Source organism: Onychostoma macrolepis, chromosome 06 (assembly GCF_012432095.1).
Source record: "Onychostoma macrolepis isolate SWU-2019 chromosome 06, ASM1243209v1, whole genome shotgun sequence".
NCBI classification, from domain to species: domain Eukaryota; kingdom Metazoa; phylum Chordata; class Actinopteri; order Cypriniformes; family Cyprinidae; genus Onychostoma; species Onychostoma macrolepis.
In genome coordinates this window covers 31031069-31053860 of record NC_081160.1, presented here as the reverse complement: position 1 = coordinate 31053860, position 22792 = coordinate 31031069, and the positions used below count along the sequence as shown (strand labels likewise).

The window sequence follows — 22792 nt, the reverse complement described above, 5'->3', positions numbered from 1 at the left end:
TACAGTTTAATAGACTTTTGCTAAAAGGCATATTATAGTATAGTATAGTATATATTTAATTCATTATTATATATGAACTGATATTTTATTATTATTATTTTTTTAAATAACAAAAATGGCAAAAACAAAAAACCAAATTACTAAAATGTTACATTTAAATGAAAACTTATTGTTATTATATATAGGTACACTAGAAGGTTGCTAGTGTTATATATGGTTTTTCTGATCTTATTTAAAATGTATTATGATTGTTTTAAGGTCTCTGCTATATTATTCGTTTAGATGGATATGATCCCTTTTAAATGTTGTCTCCTGTTCATTGTGTTACTGTTTGTACAGCACTATGGTCAACGTTGTTGTTTTATTCAGTGCTTTAGAAATAAACTTGAATTTGAAAATATTATTAAATATTTCATTATGTATGAATAATATTTAATGTTGTCGTGTCTATTTTCTGTATAATTTTTTCTATTATTAAATAATTCATTATGTCGTATGTACTATAATGTAATTTTCAGTACTGCTGTGATTGTTTTACCAGCTGCTCTGCTGATAATTATATTCAGTAATTTCTCGAGATGTTTAGGAGCGTCTGGAAGTCGGTGTCTGTATCTTGTTTCGTTAATTATCTGTCTGATATTAAATCTCGACCCCAAACTCCAGCTCAGCTCAGCCAGTGTTTCTGTGGCGACAGCATGTTTTTATTTCTAATTGCTGATTGGACACGTCTCACTCACTCCTCTCATAATTAGAGCAATGCAATGAAAGTGGATGAGAGAGGAGGTTTAGTATCTTTTGATTGTGTTTTGCTGTTATTCATGGATGCTGAGGCAGGGAATGGAGTGGAACATGCTTTCAGGAGCACAGCTGTATTGTTATTGTGAGAAGTGAGGCGTAATCTTACCTTGACACACATTTTCTGAATGAAACTGATATATGAGCAGCCTTGGCCATTCTGCACATCATTGTGTTTCATTTCAGTTGTCGTATAGCAAAAGAAAGCACTCTAATATATGTCATATGAAATAGTATATTTCCTGAACATCATCAAGTGATTTGGCGGAGGACTGCTATGTGGTTGCTAAGGTGTTCTGAATGGTTGCTAGGTGGCAGGTTGCTAAGATCCAACTCAAAAGTAACTAACCTCAAATCTATCATATTGTGCCTTATTTTGCCTGTTTTATATTCTGTTTTCAATATTTTGCGTAAGCAACAGTAATAGTGATGCTAACCTTAACAAATCCAAATTTAATAGTAAAGCAATATTTTATGATAATATTAACAATTAAGATACTGTTACATGCTAATAAATGTTTTAATAAATATGAATATAATACAAATACTTACTAAATATTAGTGTACTGTAACATACTACATAATAATTGCTTTCATAAATATGAACATAATACATATTTTATAGATATATACATATTGTTACATACTGTATAATGAATATTTTAATAAATATGAATGTATTAATAAATATTTACTAATATTAACATAGTTACAAAGCCACTGCATAATGAATGTTTTCATGAATATGAACATAATAAATATTTAATAATTAGTAACACACTGTTGCATACTTTTATACACTATGTAGGCCTGTATCTATATAATTTTTATATTAAATTATAAACCATATATAAAGTGTTTTTTTACGTTGTGTAGTCAAATGTATTTCTGATTTATGTTAATCTGTTATTTCTGTTCTGGTTTGTGCACATTTATTTCAATTTTATTTCTGTGTTATTTTTATGTTATTTTTTTATTCTATGCATGGAAGGTCAAAAAAAACATTTTGTGTGTGAGCGAGAGAAACAAAAAACATTTGAATTTGATTTAAGCTCATTTGAGTTCTGGTTCTGGTAGTGTGGCTCTGGATCTGGGTGTCCAGTTTTATGCAAATTCTGTCGTGGAATGAATAAATATGCAGAAATAATTCTTTCACTGTCATCAAGTCAAAAGCTGGAAAAACGATTGCGAAAGAAAGATATTATTGAGATGCGAGCGCAGGCAGACACTGCAGGGCACAGACAGTAAATCTGATTAGTATTCATCTGACATCAGGCAAGAGGTGGCGCACATTAGCATGAGGAGAAGGATGTCAAAATGACAAAGAAGATCCGCTTTCCTCCGCCTGGATTCACTGTGGCGTTCAGGACGAGTGCTGCTCGTGGGTTTGGAGGGGCTGGACCTCATGTGGAGGAATGAGGGACTCCTTTAAGATGAACAGCTACAGGACAGGGTGATTAGCGTTAACGAAAACTGAATCCGTTAAAAAAAAAGTACTTAAGATACTTAAAAGCTAAAGAAAAAAGCCAAAAACTCAAAACTAAAAATCTTTAAAAACTTAAAAATCTTCAAGGTAAAGAAGTACAGGTCGTGGTTATTATCGATAACTAAAACTAAATTTATTTAAAAAGTTACTTAGAATAAATAAACATTTACTGAACTTACTGAAATATAATAAAATATTTAAAATATAGAAATAAAATATCAAATATTTTACAAAATTAACTAACACTAAAACTTAATAAAACCAAGGCATATTTTTAAAAAACAAAAGCTAAATAAAAAAATCCAAAAACTCAAAACAAAATGACTAAATCTTAAAGGGACTTCTTTAAGATAAACAAGTACAGGACATGGTTATTATCGATAAATAAAACTAAATCCTTTTTTTTTTTTTTAAATCATTACCTAAAAAAAAAAAAAAACATTAACTGAAATATAATAAAATCTTTAAAAGAATAAGTAAATAAGAACAAATTTTGGACAGTATGGGCAACATTTGCATGTTATAACAAAAGTAAAATTACAGACTTTACAGAAGATACCCAAACATACCATGTTAATAATCATTTTGCATGTTAACTTTATTTTACAACTACAGTAGTTTTTGTCTTGATTATATAGCTTGAAGATGCTAAATAATACAAATTTATTTGAATTGATGTTAAATCATAAAAATAAAATGTTTAGTAGAAGAGAAGTAGTTTAGAAGTTGCCAGCAGCTCTTTGTCTGTAGTACTACACACTAAGATGAGGTGTGCACTTAAAATGGTTTTTAAAGGCAAAAACAAACTTATAAATGCTTAATGCTTGGCCGACACATTGCGAGTGGCATCCCAATATGTTATAACTAATGTTATTGTGGTGGTAAGGAACCTCAAGGGGCAGAGTTAGAGTTTTAGAGTTGGTCCAGAGATGTGCTTCAAACCGTAGTCGCTTTGATCTGTAGTTTGTTCAAGTGTCTGTGGATATTGATCGGAGTCTGTCTGAGAACAGTAACCAAATTAATCATAACTGACTGTAGAAGATATCAGTGTGTTCTGTTTGCCTCCTCTATACAATATACTGTTTGCATTTGGTGTAGATTACTAAAACTTAGTTTAGTAACACTTTATATGAAACGTTTTGTAAAGATATTCATAATGCCTTATAATCGGTTTTGCTCTCCTAAGTACCTGTAACCACTTTTATGATGCAATATAATACATACTTATCCATGGTTATATCTTTAAATTATATAATGCATCAGAACTCTATAAATTAATTATGCATTATATTCTTTAAAGATATAACTTTATGCATGTGTTGAAATGCATTATAAGGTTACTATTATTTATGAAAAATTATTATTATTATTATTAAATGATTTATTTAATTATTATTCATTTAATTATTTTATAATTAAATTAAAAAATTAAAAAATTATTATTAAAAATGATTTAAAAATTATTTTATTATGTGTTATACAGATTTCATAAAAAACATAATTTTTAATACTTGCACATATGTTTTTCAGGTGTGTGAGGTTCACTTAATTTAGGACCTTATTGTCGTATGTAATTATTGCCGTTGTTTTGACGTGATGCATAAAGCCACATTATATTAGATTACATTAATACTGAAATTAATCCTTGCTTCAGAAATCAAATTATCCCACACAGAATTGCACATTTGCATGGCTGATATTGAATTTAACGGCATGCATTATTCAGTCCTTCTTATTTATTTCAGGTTAATTAAATTAAAAGTCTTGTTTCCCAGTTTGCCATCTGCTGTCGCTTCGAGCGTACGGATGACTTGTTCTGGTGTGAGTGTGTGTGTGTGTGTGTGTGTGTGTGTGTTTCCCATCTGAAGGGCCCTATTCTCAGTCTGTTATGAAGGTTAAAAAATATGCCGGAGGGAAGCATCTTCTCTTTCTGCGGTTCTCATTGTCTTTGCTCCTTTCAGCATGTCAGATTGTCTCCCAAATATAATAGTTAACGACAATTACTGTAATTAACTCTAATTTATAAAACATATAGTTCTGGCTGTAGATTCTGATTGGATGAGTCATATTCAACAGCACTATAAAATAGCAGATATAAACACTTGTGTGCTCAGTTGAATGTCCATATATCTGTACCATGGTATTAACATGGTATTCTAAAGAATTTCAAAGATTAACATGTTCAAAAAGAAGTACTTTTTTGATAGTTAATGCTAATGTTCTATATTACTTGCTGCAATAGCTGTGTGTGTTTGTGTGTGTGTGTGTGTGTGTGTGTTTTCTTATGATTATGGATAATTCTGTTTATTTACTTGTTGATTTATTTATTTATTTATTATTTTACAAATGCAATAGGCTATATCAGGTTTTTAAAATCTTTTAGATGCCACCAACCCCCAAATATGATCAATTTAAAAGGCAGCTATATATTTTCATGTGTAAAAGACTTAATTAATACTGTGAAAAAAATAATATTATAAATATGTATAATATATTATTTGTAAAATATTTAGTTTATATTATGTTACATCATTGTTTTTTCCTACTCATAATAGTATTGTTCTGTTAGATGCATTTATATTTATTATTATTACGATCTATTACTATTTGTTAGTATTTATTATTTACTTAAATCAAATTTTATTTATTCAGTTTTATCAATTTATTAATTTAAATGCATTTGTTTGTTTATTTAAATACAATTTTATTTAATTGTGCTTTAATCACTGAATCAATATTTGTTTTCATTTATTTATTTTGATCAAATATTTATTTATAATTTATTTAAAGTCATTTATTTATTCATTTATTTATTTATTTTAATCAAGTTCATTAATTTATTGCTTATTTGTGTAAATCATATTTTATGTATGTTAATCAAATTTATTAGATAGTTACTTTAAATTTATTTATTTATTTATTTCTATAAAAAAAATATTTTTTACAGTTTTTCACTCAATTTTTCCCATGGAATTTCTCCAAATTTTTCTATTCAAGTTTACTGTAGCTATTGTTAAGAATACAGTATAATGTTATTTTTGAATAATGCGTGGACATTTTATGCAATTTTGCCTTCAGTCTTATGATTTTTAGCAGCTGGATGATAAAACCACTGCAAAAAAATCCCATAGACACACACTTGAAGAATGGATCTGAGTCATTTAGGGACCAAAAACCACCTAGCAACCACCCAGAGCACCTTAGCGACCACATATCAACAGCCTGGCACAGCACACTGTTCTTATGGTAGCTACAGTACGGTGAGTTTGTGAACACTGTTCAGTTATTCAGTGCATGTTTTCAGGTCTGAACTCCAAAGAGTCACGTGGGATTCACTCAAACACCCATTAGTTCACATTTAATCAACTGTGTGAATTGAAAAGTGCTTTCACCGGCCCTTGAGAGAGAGAGTGTGTGTGTGTGTGTGTGTGTGTGTGTCTTGTGTGTCTTGTGTGTCTGTGTGTCTGTGTGTCTGTGTGTGTGTGTGTGTGTGTGTGTGTGTGTGTGTGCAGTTGTCCTGTACCTTACAGCGCTGTTGTCCGCTGTGGGTCCGTCCAGCCTGGTGTGCCGACTTTGCCTGTCTGACCTTTTTTGGTCGCTGGGATAATTGCATTTTATTGACGATGTCCTTGAACGGGGACGGGACGTATTTGAGTGTTTTTGGATGCTGTGTGGATGGACACACACACTCACCATTTATCAGACCTTTACTCACTGTGTGTTAGTAATTACGGACCACACACACACACACACACACACTCACTTTCTCTCTGAATATCACATTGGCTCTTACTGATCTTTGAAAGCCCTTGAAGCGAACAGCAAACACAATGATAGTAAGTGTTTGTTGGCGAAGAGGAGGGTCATGATTTACAGTGGTGTTGATCACAGGGTTTAATCTGCTCTGCTGCTTTTTCACAGTATGTGACTCATTAAGATGTTGTAAAATATCATATAAAAAAACTGGATATTTACTTTTTTCTGAATTAAATGTGAGTGGTGTTTGCTCATGCAAAACTCAGCCATGATGCTAGCATTCTGCATGGATGCTAGGGTGTTCTGAATTCTGAAAATTTTTAGTTGTGACTCCACTTCCCTGTTTTATTGTCCAGCAGGTGAAAGGCACGTCTAATGACTCAGTAAAGTAACAGCACACAATCGCATTCGTGTCTGGAGCACAGGAGATTTACAGTGTTCACAGACCTCTTGACCAATGACTTCCCATTTCCATAATTTGTGATCACAGGACAAGGGTTTTTAAAAATAATTTTATTGAGATTGCACTTAAAAAGAGCCCATTAAATCTTTTAGAGCTGAGCACAACATAAGATCTATTCAGACTGTATACATTTCTATATGACTTTATTGTTATGCATTAATATTAATTATCCTGGCTTGGAAATCAAGTTTTATATTACATAATATTTCCAGGTTTTCCATGGATTCTCTCTCTGTTCATCAGAACATCAACAGTTGCATTATTGTTTTTACAGTTGAGAGAACAGAACATGTGTTATGTTTGCTGAACAATGAAATGAAAACATGAACCTGATAAGCAGAACAGGTCTAATCAGATATTGATGTTGTACTAACAGACTGCTGTGTGTGTGTGTGTGTCTCGACAGGCTCCGCGGATGGGAACGCTGATGGGTGTCTACCTGCCCTGCCTGCAGAACATCCTGGGTGTGATTCTGTTTCTCAGGATGACCTGGATGGTGGGCATCGGCGGCGTCATCGAGGCCTTCATCATCGTGCTCATGTGCTGCTCCACGGTCAGTCACACACCATGCAATAGAAATCTGAGATGAAAATGGACTTACCTTTATGAAAATGTCACAATTTGAAACATCTTAATGGTATTACAATTAAGGTTCATTTTTGTTTTGCAAATCATAATTAATATAGTAATTAGTTATTCATTTTTATTAATATTTTGAATTAGCTTTTAGTTTTAATTTTGGTTTTAATTTTTAGTAATTTTGTTATGTGGCCATTTTTTTTCATTTTTATTAGTTTTTTTATTTTTTTCCCTAAAAAGTTTAATTTCTAAATAGTTAATTTTTTCCAGTTTTATTTTCAGTTAGTAATTTCAACTTAAACTTATTGCATACGATATTAATTGTTATGCATAATAATTATTTTATGCGTCAATTTGTAGTTTTTATTAGTTTTTTGAATATTTCTAAATAGTTTTGTTTTTTCAGTATTAGTTAGTAATTTTAGTTAGTAATTTTTAGTTTTATTTCAGTGTTTAGTACTTCAACATACTTATTTTTGAATTTTGGTTTGTTTACATATTTGTTTATTTTTTTTTCTCATCTAATATTTATATTTATATTTTGTTTCAGGTTTATCAAACATTTTTTAATACTTTTAATTTTAGTTAACAATAACAATACTGCTTTTGATTCTGGATTGCATTGTTCTTAATGTGAGATTTAGTGAGATTCACCTTATATCTGAATATTTTCAGCCTTTAGGAATAATTGCATTTACAGTGAATAATAAAGACATCATACTTCCACATGCACACAGCTGATGCAAGCATCTAATTTCCGTTGATTTTGAATTTGCATGTCCCACATTTGCATGCCATCACATTCTCAAAGACCCACTGATTAACATGCATGTGTTTCAGCCGAATCCAGGCCTCCTGCTGCACATATGTACGTGTCACCGAGCAAGCATGCACTTCAGCATGCATGCTCTTTAATGTGATGTGTATGTTTGCATGTGCAACCTAGATTCTCCAGCGCCCGTGGTCGTGGAAGTGCTATTTTTATCATGAGCTCAGGAATTCACTCTTTTCTATTTCTTCATCTCTCTTTCATTCGCTCTCATACATACACATGGTGTGATTGAGTTTGGAATAGCATACTACAGTACTACTCTCGTAGAGTGAGATGCACAACCACACAATTTATGCACAACCACACTGAGGTTAAATCACCTGCGGTTCTTAATGGAATATTTCACCCAAAAAAGAAAATTTGCTGAAAACTTACTCGCCCTCAGTCCATCCAGGATGTAAATGAGTTTGTTTCTTCATGAGATTTGGAGAAATGTGTCTTTCCATCACTTGCTCAGCAATGGATCCTCTGCAGTGAATGGGTGCTGATAAAAACATCACAATAAACCTCAAGTAATCCACACCACTCCAGTCCATCGATTAATGTCTTGTGAAGCCAAAAGCTGTGTGTTTGTGAGAAACAAATCCATAAAGACGTTTTTAACCTCAAACCTTTCATTCCTATCCATAATATTGCTTTCACCAGTGAGAAAAAGTCATCTCATCTGAATCAGGAGAGAAATATGCACAGATCAAGCACTGTTTACAAGTGAAAACAGTCCAAAAACCAGTTCTAAAGAAATATGTGGGTGGGTGGATTTTGATGTGAGAGACAACAGGATATGAACATTTTCACTGGAGGAAGTGCTATTATGGAAAATGGTCTCATATTTTGGCCAGAAATTATGGTTTGAAGTTAAAAATGTCTTAAGGATGGACTTGTTTCTTACAAACACACAGCTTTTGGCTTCACTAGATGTTAACTGATGGACTGGAGTGGTGTGGATTATTGTGATGTTTTTATCAGCTGTTTGGACTCTCATTCTGACGGCACCCATTCACTGCAGAGCATCTATTGCTGAGAAAGTGATGCAATGCTACATTGAATCATATATATATATATATATATATATATATCCATCCATTTTATTTCAAAAATGATAACTGAACACTATTTGCTTGATTAAACATTCAACGTTGTCATATTACTGGTTTTACTGCCTGTAGTTACATAATGCATCATGCTGAACATGCTATTTTAAGAAAATGGTAATCAGCGTACAGTATATACTGTGCATTATGCATTATTCCCATTAAAACGCAGCCATTGCCTCTTATTTTTTCTTTGACTCATAAGAAATGTAAAGTATCTCTTGAGTGCACTTGTTTTCATCCCTATAAAGAACGCAGCATCTCCACATTTCGATCCATCAGGAAATCCACTCCAGCTGTTAGTAGAGAAGCTCTTGTGTCACTCTGGTGTGTTGTAGTTTAATTCGCTACAGATGCAGCCAAACAGAGATCTCAACAACACAGCACATCCATTTATAAACCATCTGGATGCTTTCAGACAAAAATACTGCAGCTAAAAGCACATCGTCTATATGTCGTCGTGCCACAGGTGATCGCTAAACAAATGCTGCTGGTTTTTAGGTCAGCATGCTGTTTTATGTGAGTACACACTGTGTAGTGTTTTCTGATTATGTCTAATAAGCTGACAGCAGTTAAGCTGATGGAAACTGTTTTAGTGATGCTTATAGAATGTGCATCAATCTCTCTACATTTGATGTCAAGCGTGGAGAAGAATATGTTTATTTCAAAATGTTGCAAACACTATTTTCTTGTGTTGTTAAGTTTTTATTTTGATAGTATTAGCATCTCATTTTGCGTGCGCACAAACTGATTCTAGAACAGCCTGTGGAGTCAGAAGTCATTTTAGGCCATCTTTCTTTTCTTGTGTCTCTCTAGTTGCTCTAGTGACATTTTTAGCCTTGTTTTGAAGGATTTCACAGCCTCAAGTGTGTTTGGAGCACAGAATACAAAAATAGCTGAATGGAAAAAAACAAACAAGATTGATCAGATATATAGGCCTATTATATAGATATATTTTCGTGACAATTAAGCATGTTTCCTCGCAGTTTTTTTCATTGTGTAATTTTTCCAAGTGTTTTACTTTTGAGTGTTTATATATGGAGGACTCTCATTAGATTAGCATTATTTTCATTTTAATTGTGGTAATTGTTCAAAGGAAGCAAATTAATTGTCAGTGAATATGTTTTAATAAGCATCAATTAATTGCAGTGCATTTGCAAAAACAGATAACTCATTTTTAACAATTTTCAAAAATCATGTTTTTTTCTTTGTGCATTCCAATTAATCTCAATCAAACTGCAGTTGGGTTATTGTGATTAGGTAAAAAATAACAAAAAAAATACTAGCTAACTAACACAATAAAACACAATAAAAACATGATAACATAATACAAAATACATGATTTTTGAAAAATTATAAAAAAAATTAGTAAACAAATTAATACAATCTTCAAATACATTATAATTTTAATTATTTAATCACAATTTCACAGCAATTAAAACAGTAATGAGGTGGAAATGGGCTACGTTTGCATGAATAAAAACATCTTAATGGTCTTAAAATTAGGCTTAATTTTTGTTTGCAAAACGTAATTAATATAGTAATTAGTTTCTTTCTTTTATTAATATTTTGAATTACTTTTCACTTTTATATTTTCAGTTTTTTATTTTAGTTAAATTTTTAGTCATTTTTATGTCATTTTTTATTCTACATAAATTTTATTTTTTTATTTCAGTTTACTGTTTCGACTTCAAATTTCATGTTTATTATTATGCTTTCAATCTAATATATGTATTTTATTCCATTTCATCTTTATTTCAATTAATAAAATGTTTACTAATTTTAGTTAATAACGCTTTTGCTACTAGGTTGCAGGTTTAGTGAGATTCACTCTTAACATGTTGAAAATCATAAAAGCCAACAGGCAGTTTAATTGACAGCAACATTAATTTAATGCATACATTAAACCCAGAGGTTTTCTCATTTAAAACCCAGGCACATTATGTGAAAAGCCACAGCCTTTAGAGATGCTCAAAGATAATGAAGGCTTTACAGAATCCTTCAAATCGAGGTTAAAGCGGCCTCAGAGACGTTTCTGCAGATGAGGCTAGATGACGTTTGCCTCGTGCATCTCGCTGACTTCCAGCCCATCTGAGCAAACGCCTTAGAAACTGTGTGTGTGATTTTTCTGGCCGTCCACACCGTCAGCAGAATCGACAGCGGTCCAGGGTGGTGCAAGCGACACCTCAACATCCGCCTGCGCTCTCTGAATGAGCGCATATATGCATCATAATTAGAAGTAGCGAGACGCTATCGATGTCATCTGAAATTACCAGCTCATTGCCAGGCGGCCGTCGCTTGCTTTTCATCGCGTTCGGTCTCTCATGGCAACAGATGGAGAGGAGGAGAGAACGCTGATTCTTTCATGCATTACAGAGATGGAGACGCTCGCCTCTTTAAGACAGACTGAAGCCGTTAGAAATGCAGAAATGAATCATTAAAGGACACAAACAACAGCATTGATCCACTTTCAAAAAGTCGGCAGGCACAGAAATATTGACAGGCGGATGACAGAGAGCGCTTTGGTTATTTATGGATCGTGACGGTTGTGAAATGATCAAATTATTTGTGGGAATGCATTTATGCATGAATATGAGTTGACTGTTGTGTATTCAGTGATGTAGATGTAATCAAATTAACACTTAACACTGAGACAGTGGCTCCGGTCAAAATCCTAATGAGAGTTGGCCGAATTCTAAGGCAGGCAAGTCAATCCCAGAATGCATTGCTCAAGCTCCAAAAAATGGCAGCCAAAATGAGAGGAATGTTGATTATGCATACATTTACAGCCATTATGAGGTTGCACACTCAGATCCTTGCGCAAAAGGAAGATGTGCTTCTCCATCTTTATTCTTCACTTCTGTTTTCTGAGCTCAGCTGTATTAAATTCATTTTCTGATGTGTCATTTGATTATGTCAATTTATTCTCTCGAGAGGCCAAATATCGCCGGCACCAGTGAGGAGACACATACCTGAATTAAGATACTTGCTGACAAATAAATAAAGTGTGTGTGTACAGTACCATTTTAAAAGTTTTTTAAGGAAATTAGTGCTTTTATTCAGCAAGGATGCATTAAATTGATCAAAAGTGACAGTAAAGACATCTATAATGTTACAAGGTTTCTGTTTCAAATAAATGGGGTTCTTTTGAACTTTCTATTCATCCTGAAAAATAAAATGTATTGCAGTTTTCATAAAAATATGAGGCAGCGCAACTGTTTTCAACACTGATAATAGTCAGAAATATTTCTTGAGCAGCAAATCAGCATATTTGATTTCTGAAGGATCGTGTGAGTAATGATGCTGAAAATTCAGCTTTGATCACAGCAATAAATTACATTTTACAATATATTCATAATAAAATTCATAATTATAATAATATTTCACATTATTACTGTTTTTACTGTATTTTTGGTCAAATAAATGCAGCCTTGGTAAACATAAACGTTAAAAAATCTTGATCTTTTAAACAGTCTATGTGCACCTCACACATTTAAAAAGTGTAATTAGTTTATTTTTGTTTGAATTTTTTAATTGCAGCCTGACGTGAATTGTTCATTTTATTACATTTGAATTTTAAAAGGCAGTGGGCCTTATTTATGAAAAAAGCAGAACAAAATTCTGACTGAAATGTAAATTTTTTGTTAAACGTTGTTATGTAAATTACTGCATTTCACTGAATTGAGTGATTTATACAAAAGTTTGGGTTACACTTTATATTAGGTGGCCTTAACTACTATGTACTTACATCAAAAAAATAAGTACAATGTACTTATTGTGTTCATATTGTATTGCAAAACACTTGCTGCTATTGCGGTGGGATACAGGTAAGGTTAGGGACAGGTTTGGTGGTCTGGTTTAATTGTGGGTTAAGGTGTAAGGGATGGGTCAACAGTGTAATTATAAATGTAATTACAGAAATTAATTACAGATGTAACTACATATATGTAAATACATGTATGTACACAATAAGTGCATTGTACCAAATTATTAATTTAAATGTAAGTACATAGTAGTTAAGGCCACCTAATATAAAGTGGGACCAAAAATACTGCAGAATTAAACAATGACTCTGTGTCATGAATCCCTCAGTAAATGTCAGCTACACAATATGTAATCTGTCAGAAAATGGGCCATTTATTTAATTTACAATTGTTTCTCTAAGCCTTTGGGTTGGTTGTCATAGTATCTGTCTCATATTATTGGCTCACTCTGCTGAAGGCAGATGGTGTGATTGGCTGGGAAAACTAGTTCAAGCAGCCGGTGCCCTACATCGTCCAATCAGAGGCTGCAGCCAGCATGTGATTAGCATATGGAGTTCTGTGATGATATGAAGAGCGTTTCTGAATTGCCATTGGACGTGTGTGTGTGTGTGTGTGTGTGGGTGGAAATGGACCCGATCTCACATGGGTCTTGGTTATAGTCAAGATAAAACACTTAGTCTCAATTAGTGTCTTATCAAACCCGTCTGAGAGAGAAAACTGCTGATTATACACTGATTAAAGCCTAATGAACTGAAACACTTGAATCCTCTCAGAATGTATTGTTCAAAGGTTGCTCTTTCACAGCTCATGGACTTTGTCTCAGATGTTTCTCCTGAGATTACTGGGGTGTTTTTCTGAGGAGAAACATCTGAGAAGGAGGAGACTTCAGAAGAAGTCTTTAGTTGCTCTCCATTTAAAGTTTCTGTGTAGGAGAAATCATTCACACAGTGCGTAGGAAATGATTTTGATTTGCACGGTTTTGTATTCATGTGTATGCGTCTGTCACGTCTCACTGACAGTGATGTATGTGTTCACATTTTCAGCCACGAGACGTCGTGTGTGTGACAGTGATTTTATCACGGTTTAAATGGTGTTTTTAGGCAAATAATGAGAAACACAAAAAAGCAGATTCATCTTCCACCTAGAAATACAGAGTAGAATCTTTCTCTTTTTCTTTTAATTTAAATACTTATTTGTTTCTGTCTGTATGTTGCATGTCACTTTCTAAAGAAGCGTCAGTCTGACAGCATGAGCTCTTTCCCTTTCCTCCAAAATAAATGCATTTGCATTTCTGGAGACAGTTTGGTGCTGATTTAAAGAAGGCTTTAATCTCCAGGACGTTTTACAATTGCTTTGGCTCAGTGCAGCAATATAAAGAGACATCTCGTCCTTTAAGGAGACAGAGGAGCTTTCAAACGAGATCAGATTTATTCTGGTACTTTCAGTTCTACTAAATTGCTTTAATCAAGGCGATCTGACACAACTATAGATCTTCTGCTTTCCCAGTCTCCTGCTTTGCTGTTCTATCTATCCATCCATCCATCCATCCAATGTCAACCTACAGTTCCGCAAGTCTGGATCAATATTGGATCAATCAGAGTCGTTAGGTAATTTAGTAAAGGATTCATCAGAGTTATTCAAACTGATAACTTCTGTAAGTCTTTTTGTATGATTCATTTTAAAGAACCTGTTCATGGGAATCTATCTTTTTGGTAGTAATGAAACCTACACTTCAGTAGGTGAAACAGATGTTGATTCTTAGTTAATTTAGTGAAGGATTCATCAGACTGATTCAAACGAAACTATCACGGTCTTTTTGAATGACTCCCTTAAAAGATTCATAGGAATCATTTGCTCATGAATCAGAATGTTTGTTTTTACTATTGAGAACAAAACATTTTCTTGTCGTTATTTTGTTTACAAACTCAAAAATCATGATGCATGATTTTCTAGTGTCATAATCAAATGTTTGTTGGTAGTTAGATGCTGTTGTTAGAAATGGATGTATCATCCTGGCATTATTATATATCTAATGCATTTAAAATATTCGCCTAATCCACTTGTTTTCTCTCCTTCTTTGTGTTTTCTTCTAGACGATGCTCACTGCCATCTCCATGAGTGCCATCGCCACAAACGGCGTCGTGCCAGGTAAGCGAGCCCCTGCTTGAGCTTAACATGTGCATGTGGGTCGTCTTGGCAACAGGAAGCGGTCACCGTAGCAACAATAACTCCAAGCAATGAGCAGACAGCAATATCCTCAAAGCTGTATTTATGTATTCATAATTGGCCGAGCGTGTCCTGTCCTAATGACCGCTTCGATCTCATCTCCTGATTGGAGGAGAGCAGAGGTGAGATGAAATTGCCGGGTTCGGTTCCCTGTCCGTTGTTCATCGGTAATAAGCTGCTATTATCTCTATAGTGCTAAAAAGCCTCTCTATAAGCATGCTTAATATTTTCCAAGAAACAGGAAGTTGTAATTGTGGGTTGTATTGTGCTATTTTTCTGAGCCGTCAACATCAGGATGCTTTGGTAATATCCCAGCAGATCGTCACTTCCTCAAATGCAAGTTTCCTGAAAGGGTTTTCTGTTTGCATCAACAGCTGGAGGCTCCTATTACATGATCTCTCGCTCTCTGGGCCCTGAGTTCGGTGGAGCTGTAGGCATCTGCTTCTACTTGGGCACCACCTTCGCTGGAGCCATGTACATCCTGGGCTGCATCGAGATCCTGCTGGTGAGATCAACAACCTCTGTGCTTTATGAGCGTGTCTCTTCACACAGCTCTCATAACCAAGTTTTAGCCTGGCACCGCAGTGCATGTCATATTAAAAATGCACTTAGTGCCAAAACACTTCATGCATGTCTCAAACAAATGCACTTTGCGAAATAATGACCTACAAGAAGTAGCATTACACATTGTTTTCTTTTGCAAAATTTATACAAATGTAAGAAATCACTGCACTATTTGTGACGTGGTTCATGTTTGCACTACAGTACAAAATTATTCTTAAGTTTATCTTTTTGTATAGATGAAATGCAAGACTGACGCTTTTTTAAGACTTAATCTTTTTTAAGATAAAGATTTTAAGATTAAAATTTTTTTTTAAAAGTTGCACATTTCTGTCTTAGTTTGTATTCTGTTTTAAACTTAAGTTTTTATTGTTGTTGTTGTTGTTTTTTTCTTTCTTTTGGTTGTGTCCTAATGAGAAAAGAATTGATGTTATTAGATGCAGTCTAATAACAGATAGATGCAGTCATTGAATGCATTTTTTGCCAAAGCAATGATAAATGTGACCCTGGAGCACAAAACCAGTCTTAAGTCGCTGGGGTGTATTTGTAGCAATAGCCAAAAATACATTGTGTGGGTCAAAATTATCCATTTTTTTTTAAGCCAAAAATCATTAGGATATTAAGTAAAGATCATGTTCCATGAAGATATTTTGTAAATTTCTTACCGTAAATGTATCAAAACTTAATTTTTGATTAGTAATATGCATTGCTAAGAACTTCATTTGGACAACTTTAAAGGCGATTTTCTCAATATTTAGATATCTGCACCCTCAGATTCCAGATTTTCAAATAGTTGTATCTCAGCCAAATATTGTCCGATCCTAACAAACCATACATCAATGGAAAGCTTATTTATTCAGCTTTCAGATGATGTATAAATCTCAATTTCGAAAAATTGACACTTAAGACTGATTTTGTAGTCCAGGTTTACAAATGATCAACAGTTGTGAATAGTTTTAGTCCTAGCAGTTGATTCTTGCATGAACACATAATTGTCATGTATCCAATTTTAGATATAAACAAGAATAAAGTAATAATTCGGCAAATCCTGTCAATTACTCATTCTCATGTCACTGTACCTGCATAAACCAAATGAAAAACAAATTTGAATGTTCACACTGCACTTTTTTGTACAATGAATGCATGCTGTGTTCAGGAGCACCATGAAATAAAGTGAATAAATGAAGCATCATAAAAAGTAGTCCAACCAACTTACCCTCTTGTGTAGCTGTCAAATCTCATTCATGCTTCTGCATATTAAAACTTGGTGCATCACAGAACATGCAGTACTTTAAAGATTATGATTTTGTTTTGTTATAGCCTATATGGCATGTTTAATAACAATTTACAATAAGGTTTCATTTGTTAACCTTAAACTATATTAGTTAACGTGAACAATACTTTTACACAGCATTTATTAATCTTAAAGTTAATAAAATAATATTTTGAAGAATGTTGGAAACCCAAACTGTTTTGATTCCCATTTACTTCCATTGCATGGACAAAAAAAATACAATTCAAGTCGATGGGAAACAAAACTGACTCGCTTTAAAAAGAACACATTTCTGGTTTGATCTTGATGAAAGGGTACTTGAACCTGAATAAGGGCTCAGAATTTCAATCTGTTTCTCTCACAACTCTTGCATGGCTTCAGAAAACATTTTAATATAAAGCATAAGTTGTATGGACTACTTTTTTAATGCTTTTTGAGATCTTGTTGGTGCACTGGTCACTGTATAATTTTGTGCAGTATGAACATTCAGCTAAACTTCTCTTTTTGTTCTCCATGAGAGAAGCAAAGTCTAAATATGGATTTGGAATGACATGAGGCTGAACTGAAATAATTTGATCAAAAGACTTTTATTCTTTAAATGCACGCACACAACGTCACTGGCAGCGAAGGACCCATTCTAAACTGCCTTTAAAAATCAACTTGATCAAGACATCACAGTAGTCAGGATGTTACGCAAAAATACTGAAATCATACATCTAGATGCATTTAAAAAAGATGATTTCATTTCGTCTTGTTCATCAGTCTTTCATTGTATCTCTCTCTCTCGTCCTCCTTTCCTCCCCTCCTCTTAGAGCGAGTAATTAAATAATTATGCAGACTCTGCGTTTAATTGCGCCGCTAGTGTGTCCTTCGAGCTTCCCTCATCTCGTGTTTTAATACACGTGTTCTCAGCTGCTCATATATTTCATATTGCATTGCTGGTCGGGGGCTCCAGTGTGTCTGACTTGTGGGTTAATTCTGTCTTCCGAGAGAACATAGGCTTAGCTCCCATTGTCCATGTAAAATCTTCCCCACGCTCAGAGATCGGCAGGTCTGCGACGTGCTGATTTGAGCGAGAGTTTTATCCAGCCTACGGTTCAGAAGGACACTAAGACGTCTATTTAAAGTGAGCAGGCGCTTTGAGATTAAAACCATATTGTGTAACCCAGCAGATATTATAAAAATGAACAGGTCACCATAGCGACTAGCTGATCATATGTGTGTGTTTCAGCAATTGAACAGCACTTATTTGCTTCCCACATGCAGATCACAGTCTATGAAGAGCACTGAATCCTGAGGGAACACCACCGGTTGATGAAAAAAAAAATTTAATAATCATCATAAATATGTAATATAATATTTATTTAATATTATATAATATTTATTTAATGGCAAAAATGGATGAATCTTATTTAAAAAAAATCCGGTAATGTGAATATGTTTTTCATTCATTTTTAGGAACATTTTTTAAAGCATATTTTAATTTAGAGATCATTTAGATGAGGTGTTTTTTCCTAAAGTGGAAAAAGATTATATAATATAATTTATTATATAAATTATTGTTTTAAGTCTTTATGGTTTATATGGCATACCGATTTTTTATTTAATATTATACAATATTTATTTAATGGCATAAAAAGGGTGAAACTTCTGAAAAAAATGTCTGGGTCATGTGAAAATGTCCTTAAAAAAAAAAAAGTTGAGATGAGATGTTTTTTTTTTTCTAAAGTGGAATATAACAATATAACATATATTTATTTTTTGGGGTGAATTATGACCCAGACATAATCTTGACAGATTGTGTAAAATTCCCAATAATTTCTCACTTTTATCCTTCTTATAAAGGGGAAAATATGAAACAGCTTACTGAATGATGCAATGTATTGTGCTTAGAGCGGTGAAACGGAGCATATGCGCCCAAAAGTTTATGGCATTGAATATAATTTAGGTCAGGTCTCTAATAAGAACTAATGGCAGTCCATTTGCAGTATTAATTCCATGCTTGACTAGTTCAATTAGCGCTTGTAGAACTCACGCTAGTCCGTTTTACTGCCTCTGTCATTGTGGATCTCACTCATCTCTCGTTATTTTGTCCCTCTTTGTCTGTTTGCTATTCATTGGCTCTTTTTGTAGTTTTTTGCTTATTTTTAGATTCATCTTGTTTGTTTGATGAGGTTTGTTTTTATTATTTGTACACTGTTTTTCTGATATTCTCACCTTTAACCCTCCCCAATCTTGTTTCTTTATTATATTTGACTGTTCAGATTCTGTTATAAACAAGTATATAACATAAAAAATAAATATAAAATAAAACAATAACCTTTTAAGTCTTGTTGGAAAGATTAATGTCAAATATCGTCCATTTGGATATTGTTTGGATTGAAATGATGATCTGAATCATTTTTTGTCAGAAAAGCAGTTACAGAATATATTTATAATGTAATATACATTTAAAATGGCAGAAGGCATATGGCTTCAGATGTTTTTAGCTAAAATTACACAAAATTTAATTTGAAATACACTTTTACGGGTAATTTATTCTCAGAGAGGCAGTTTAAGAAGCAAAAATTTAAGTAATGAGGACAGCAGGTCAACGGAATGCCTAAACATGAAAGTCCATAAAGTCTGAGGAAAATGATTTTATCACAGAATATTGATTGGCAGACCTAATTATTTTTGTTGTTTTTGATTCCCTTTTATCCTTTTAATTAATTTTTCCTCCTTCCACCTTATTTATCTCAGGTGTACATTGTACCTCAAGCAGCTATTTTTAAGATGGAGGGTCTGGAGGGAGCCGAGGCCGAATCCGCCATGCTGAACAACATGCGTGTTTACGGCACGCTGGTGCTCAGCTTCATGGCCATTGTGGTGTTTGTAGGAGTGAAGTACGTGAACAAGCTGGCGCTTGTCTTCCTCGCCTGCGTCATCTGTTCGATCCTCGCCGTCTACGCCGGAGTGATCAAAACCGCCTTCGAGCCTCCGGTCTTCCCGTATGTGCCTCAAATATTACAATCACATATATCAGATATATCTAATAGGGGTCGACCAAGTATTGGCCTGGCCAATTATCGGTGCCGATATTAAGAATTTGTATGGTTATCGTATCGGTCATTTTCTAAACCGATTTGCCAATAATATAATTTAAAAGCATTTAAAGAACGTTATTGTCAGAGCCTTTGTTATTCTTAATTTTGACATTAATTTTCATTTTTACACTGGACAAAAATATCGGTTCAAAATATCGGTTGTCGGTAGGGCTGCACGATGGAATAAAAACATGTAATTAAATGTGGTATTTTGTGGGACAAGAGGTTCTTAAATGCTTGGAAAGATGTTTGGCGCATGTTGCTTTTTTAAAATGCAGGTTATAAACGACTCAAACTCGCCGGGGAAAGGCTCGATGGTATACAGAAGCGGGTTCAGATGGAACAGCATTTACTACACAGAGCCATAGTTCATTGACAAGCTATGCAAACTGCTTTCATAATCGCAGAACGATTTCATCGATTTCATAATTGTGCAATTAAATTGGTCTGCAATTATGAAATCGGTTTTGTGTAAATTGTCAGTAAACTTACGCCTTCATTGTTAGTTTACTGCAGCAGAGATATCCCTTCTAGCCACAACCCTGGAACGACATGCATTACCTTTCTTGCATATTTGGAGTTTCAGCGCATGAACGCCTTCTGGCCTTTGGATGAAGATTTGCTACTGATCACAGAACCGTGCTTCACTGAAAGATATGCATGACAATTGCATTCGATTAATCGTGCAGCCCTAGCGGTCAACTTGATCTGTAATAATCGGCATTGGCCCTGAAAAACATATACTGGTCAACCGCTAATATCTAACTGAAGCTGTTTTTTTGTCCTTTAGAAATGATTACGTTTGAAATGATTTCCACAGAGTGTGTGTGCTGGGAAACCGGACTCTGGTTTGGAAAGGCTTCGATGTGTGCGCGAAGGTCATCGAGAGAGAAAACGCCACGGTCACCACCAAACTCTGGCGGCTCTTCTGCGACTCCGAGTTCCTGAACGCCACCTGTGACAACTATTTCACCAACAACAACATCACAGAAATACAGGGAATCCCCGGAGTAATGAGTGGCATTCTGCGCGGTAATTACAGCCACAAAAAGACATCATAGTAATAACTATGTTTTTTGTGTCAGTAAGATGTTTTTTTTTGTTGTTTTTTGGAAAGAAAGAAAGAAAGAAATTAACACTTTTATTCTGCAAGAATGCATTTCAAATAGATTAAAAGTGACATTTGTGATGTTACAAATAAAAATTCAAATAAATGCTCTTTTCATTACAATAAGAAATTATTCTTGAGCAGCAAATCAGCATATTAGAACATCTTCTGAAGGAATTTCAGCTTTGATCACAGAAATAAATTACATTTTAAAATATTTTCATCCTTTTTGCTGCAAATTGAAATTGAAATTGTTATGGTGTGTCTGTTGGTTCCCCCCTCCCTGTTGTTTGTTTGAGTATATATAATATACAAAAAATATACAAAAAAATGCCAAAAATATATTTGCTAAAATATTTTTTTAAATATATTTATGTAAATTTCTACCAAAGTATTTTTGGTCATTTTTGTATTTTGTTGAAAATTAATAAATGTATAAATGTATTTTTGGGAAAAAACAAACAAATTCAACATAAATTTTGCCCTCCATATATTTCAGTCCAAGAAATGTATTTTCTTGCCCCTGAAATGAATTGAAATATATTTTGGTGTATAAAATTTCAAAAATACATTTTAATCGAGCTTCACTGTTTACAACATATATTTAGCATATATTTAAAGTATATTTTGGCTAGGAAAAAAATAAATCTTTTTTGCCATATTGGATGATGACCCTAAGAGACCTCTTTCATTAAAGCTGACCCCAAACCTTTGAATGCTAGTGAACCTACAGAAGATATTCACTTTTGTCTATGAACTTTTATATGAGGATAATAAAAATAAAGTGTTTTTTTTTTTCAAATTCAAAACTTTTCCTCTGTGTCTGCTTACCATTGCTATTAATATTGCTCATATTTAGTGTTAATGATCTGAACAAGCCTCTAACACTTATGATAAATAAATGTACTCATTTAACATATTCTCTCGCTTTGTTTCCCTATTTCTCTCTTCCAGAGAATCTCTTTGGGAATTATATGGATAAGGGTTCTTTTATTGAGAAAGTGGGATTATCCGCAGCAGTTGAACCCGATTCCATACCGACCAACACCAACCGCTACGTGCTTGCAGACATCACCTCCTTCTTTACCATGCTGGTGGGCATCTACTTTCCCTCCGTGACAGGTAGAGTCTTCTCTTGACAGCCCTGATCTCATCCATCATTTATGATTGTGAAAATTGACCTTGTGGATCAGAATGCATTAGAATATTCTACGCTCTTAAAATAAAGGGGGGCTTTTCACAGCGATGTCACAAAAGAACCATTTTCCTGAGGAAACCTCCTTTTTAGAACCATTTTATATATATATATATATATATATATATATATATATATATATAAAGAACATTTTTAAAACATTTGTTCCACTTTCTTTTGCCAATCGAAAGGTTTCATGAATGCCAATAATAAACGTTTATAAAAGTCTGAATTTTCCAAATTTTAGAATACAAGTCATCAAAACTATGAAATAACCGGGAATTCTATGCTCTGTCTTGTTTTGAACAGGTATCATGGCTGGATCAAACCGATCTGGTGATTTGCAGGATGCCCAGAAGTCCATTCCCATCGGCACCATCCTGGCCATCACCACCACCTCCATCATCTGTATCCTCTCATAGAGAAACACACACAGCGCTCCACCTGGTGGACACAGTCTGATATAACAATACAGTTTATTATGATACATACTAATGATCAAATATCACGTGACTCATTCTAGTGATTTAATCAAATCAGTTTGCAAAGAGCATCTGGCAGAATTAAGTTTATTACA

The 22792-nt window shown here is 33.8% G+C and overlaps 1 protein-coding gene across 7 annotated transcripts in view; it reads left to right on the top strand.

Annotated features, from left to right (window-relative positions):
* The window catches only part of slc12a5a (solute carrier family 12 member 5a), a 166418-nt gene that overhangs the window by 124068 nt on the left and 19558 nt on the right, over positions 1-22792 (top strand). For all 7 annotated transcript variants that reach the window (XR_009271754.1, XM_058779524.1, XM_058779522.1 and 4 more), the window contains exons 4-10: positions 6907-7053; positions 14860-14914; positions 15367-15497; positions 19569-19816; positions 20733-20944; positions 21975-22142; positions 22525-22623. Coding sequence is in view for 6 of the 7 variants with exons in the window: in XM_058779524.1 (XP_058635507.1) it covers positions 6907-7053; positions 14860-14914; positions 15367-15497; positions 19569-19816; positions 20733-20944; positions 21975-22142; positions 22525-22623 (1060 nt within the window). In the remaining variant the exon portion in view is untranslated. The remainder of the gene's footprint in view (positions 1-6906; positions 7054-14859; positions 14915-15366; positions 15498-19568; positions 19817-20732; positions 20945-21974; positions 22143-22524; positions 22624-22792) is intronic.